The 1,277-nt window shown below is 27.6% G+C and overlaps 1 protein-coding gene across 1 annotated transcript in view; it reads right to left on the reverse strand.

The window, feature by feature from the left end:
• The window catches only part of LOC106682173 (metabotropic glutamate receptor), a gene marked incomplete at its 5' end in the record, with an annotated part of 282,446 nt that overhangs the window by 7,429 nt on the left and 273,740 nt on the right, over positions 1 to 1,277 (reverse strand). The window contains 2 exon segments of the mRNA XM_067051351.1: positions 328 to 490; positions 627 to 859. Of these exon segments, the coding sequence (XP_066907452.1) occupies positions 328 to 490; positions 627 to 859 (396 nt within the window).

A 1,277-nucleotide genomic window follows, 5' to 3' on the forward strand; every position in this document is an offset into this window, starting at 1 on the left:
TAAAAATAATTGATAAATGCAGTAATAAATATATATCAAAAAGTAATAAAAAAAAAATAAAAAACACAAATTTTGAAGGAGCTACATTTTTTTCCTTTATCAATTACAAAGATTCATCAGTGAAAATAATAAACTGAAGGACATCACACATAAATATTTCTTTTTCTTTGCTTAATAATTTTATAACTCATTATATTTTTTAAAATGTAAGGCAACTAGCTCCTTTATTACATTAAGTATGAGTTCTAACCTGTAAAATTAATCTCTAAAAATCAGTCAACCCATTTTTCTTATTGAGAGTGAGTATAAACGGAAAGAGAGTGATACCTGAAAACTTATGAGAAAGCTGCAAATTATAAGTTGTGATCTCGGAGAAATAAAACTAGGCCTTTTTGTTGTCCTTTTGCCGGCTTTAAATATACGAGAAATTCGGTTTGTTTTTGTGAACAAGGCAGCATATACAACTGTGAAACAGAATCCAGCACCGAACCTGGGAAAAGATGAAGTTTTTGTAATTGAGTAATCAAAGACTTGGCAGCTTTAGTTATTGAACAATCAAAGACTAAGCAGTTTTAGTTATTGAATAATCAAGGATTTAGCAACATAATTTACAGAACAGGCATTACCTCTGAATCCCACAGACCAAATTGGTAGGTCTTATGACAAGTGCGAAGGTGATCGAGTAGCAAAGGAGAATTCCCGACAGCAAAACATAACTCAGTTCTCTACCTGCAGCTTTTACAATTGGTGTGTTGTTATGTCTTGCAAAGACGGTCACTACAAATAATGTTGCTATGATTCCGGCCAACGATAAAGACATAGCTCCAATAGCCCAACCGGATTCCACTCTTAGATATACCTACAAAAATAATTAAAACCATTGACTTAACAGTTATACACACATTACTTAGAAGTAACAATTATAATTTTTTTATATTGCTTAATTTTTTTTTAAAGTAAAATTTCTTTCAAAAATTAATAACAGCTATGCATAGAAAATAACTTTTAAATCATAGACAGATTTTTTTCAATTATGAAAAAATATTTTTAAAAACTATTTAAATAAGTTTTTCATTAAACAAAATGGATTTAGAAATTAGAGAAAGCAAATTAGTAGAAAAAATAATAAATGTAAAAGTATGGTTGAAGTTCAACATCTTAAGAGTAAAAATGACAATAAAATAAATAAACAAACGTATGTATTTTGATTTCTTGTTTGAGACTGGTTTTATATATACATATATGTATATATATAACAATAATAATTTATTATTATT

The sequence above is a fragment of the Halyomorpha halys genome, unplaced genomic scaffold, assembly GCF_000696795.3.
Source record: "Halyomorpha halys isolate HHAL.00 unplaced genomic scaffold, Hhal_1.1 Scaffold392.1, whole genome shotgun sequence".
Classification (NCBI taxonomy): domain Eukaryota; kingdom Metazoa; phylum Arthropoda; class Insecta; order Hemiptera; family Pentatomidae; genus Halyomorpha; species Halyomorpha halys.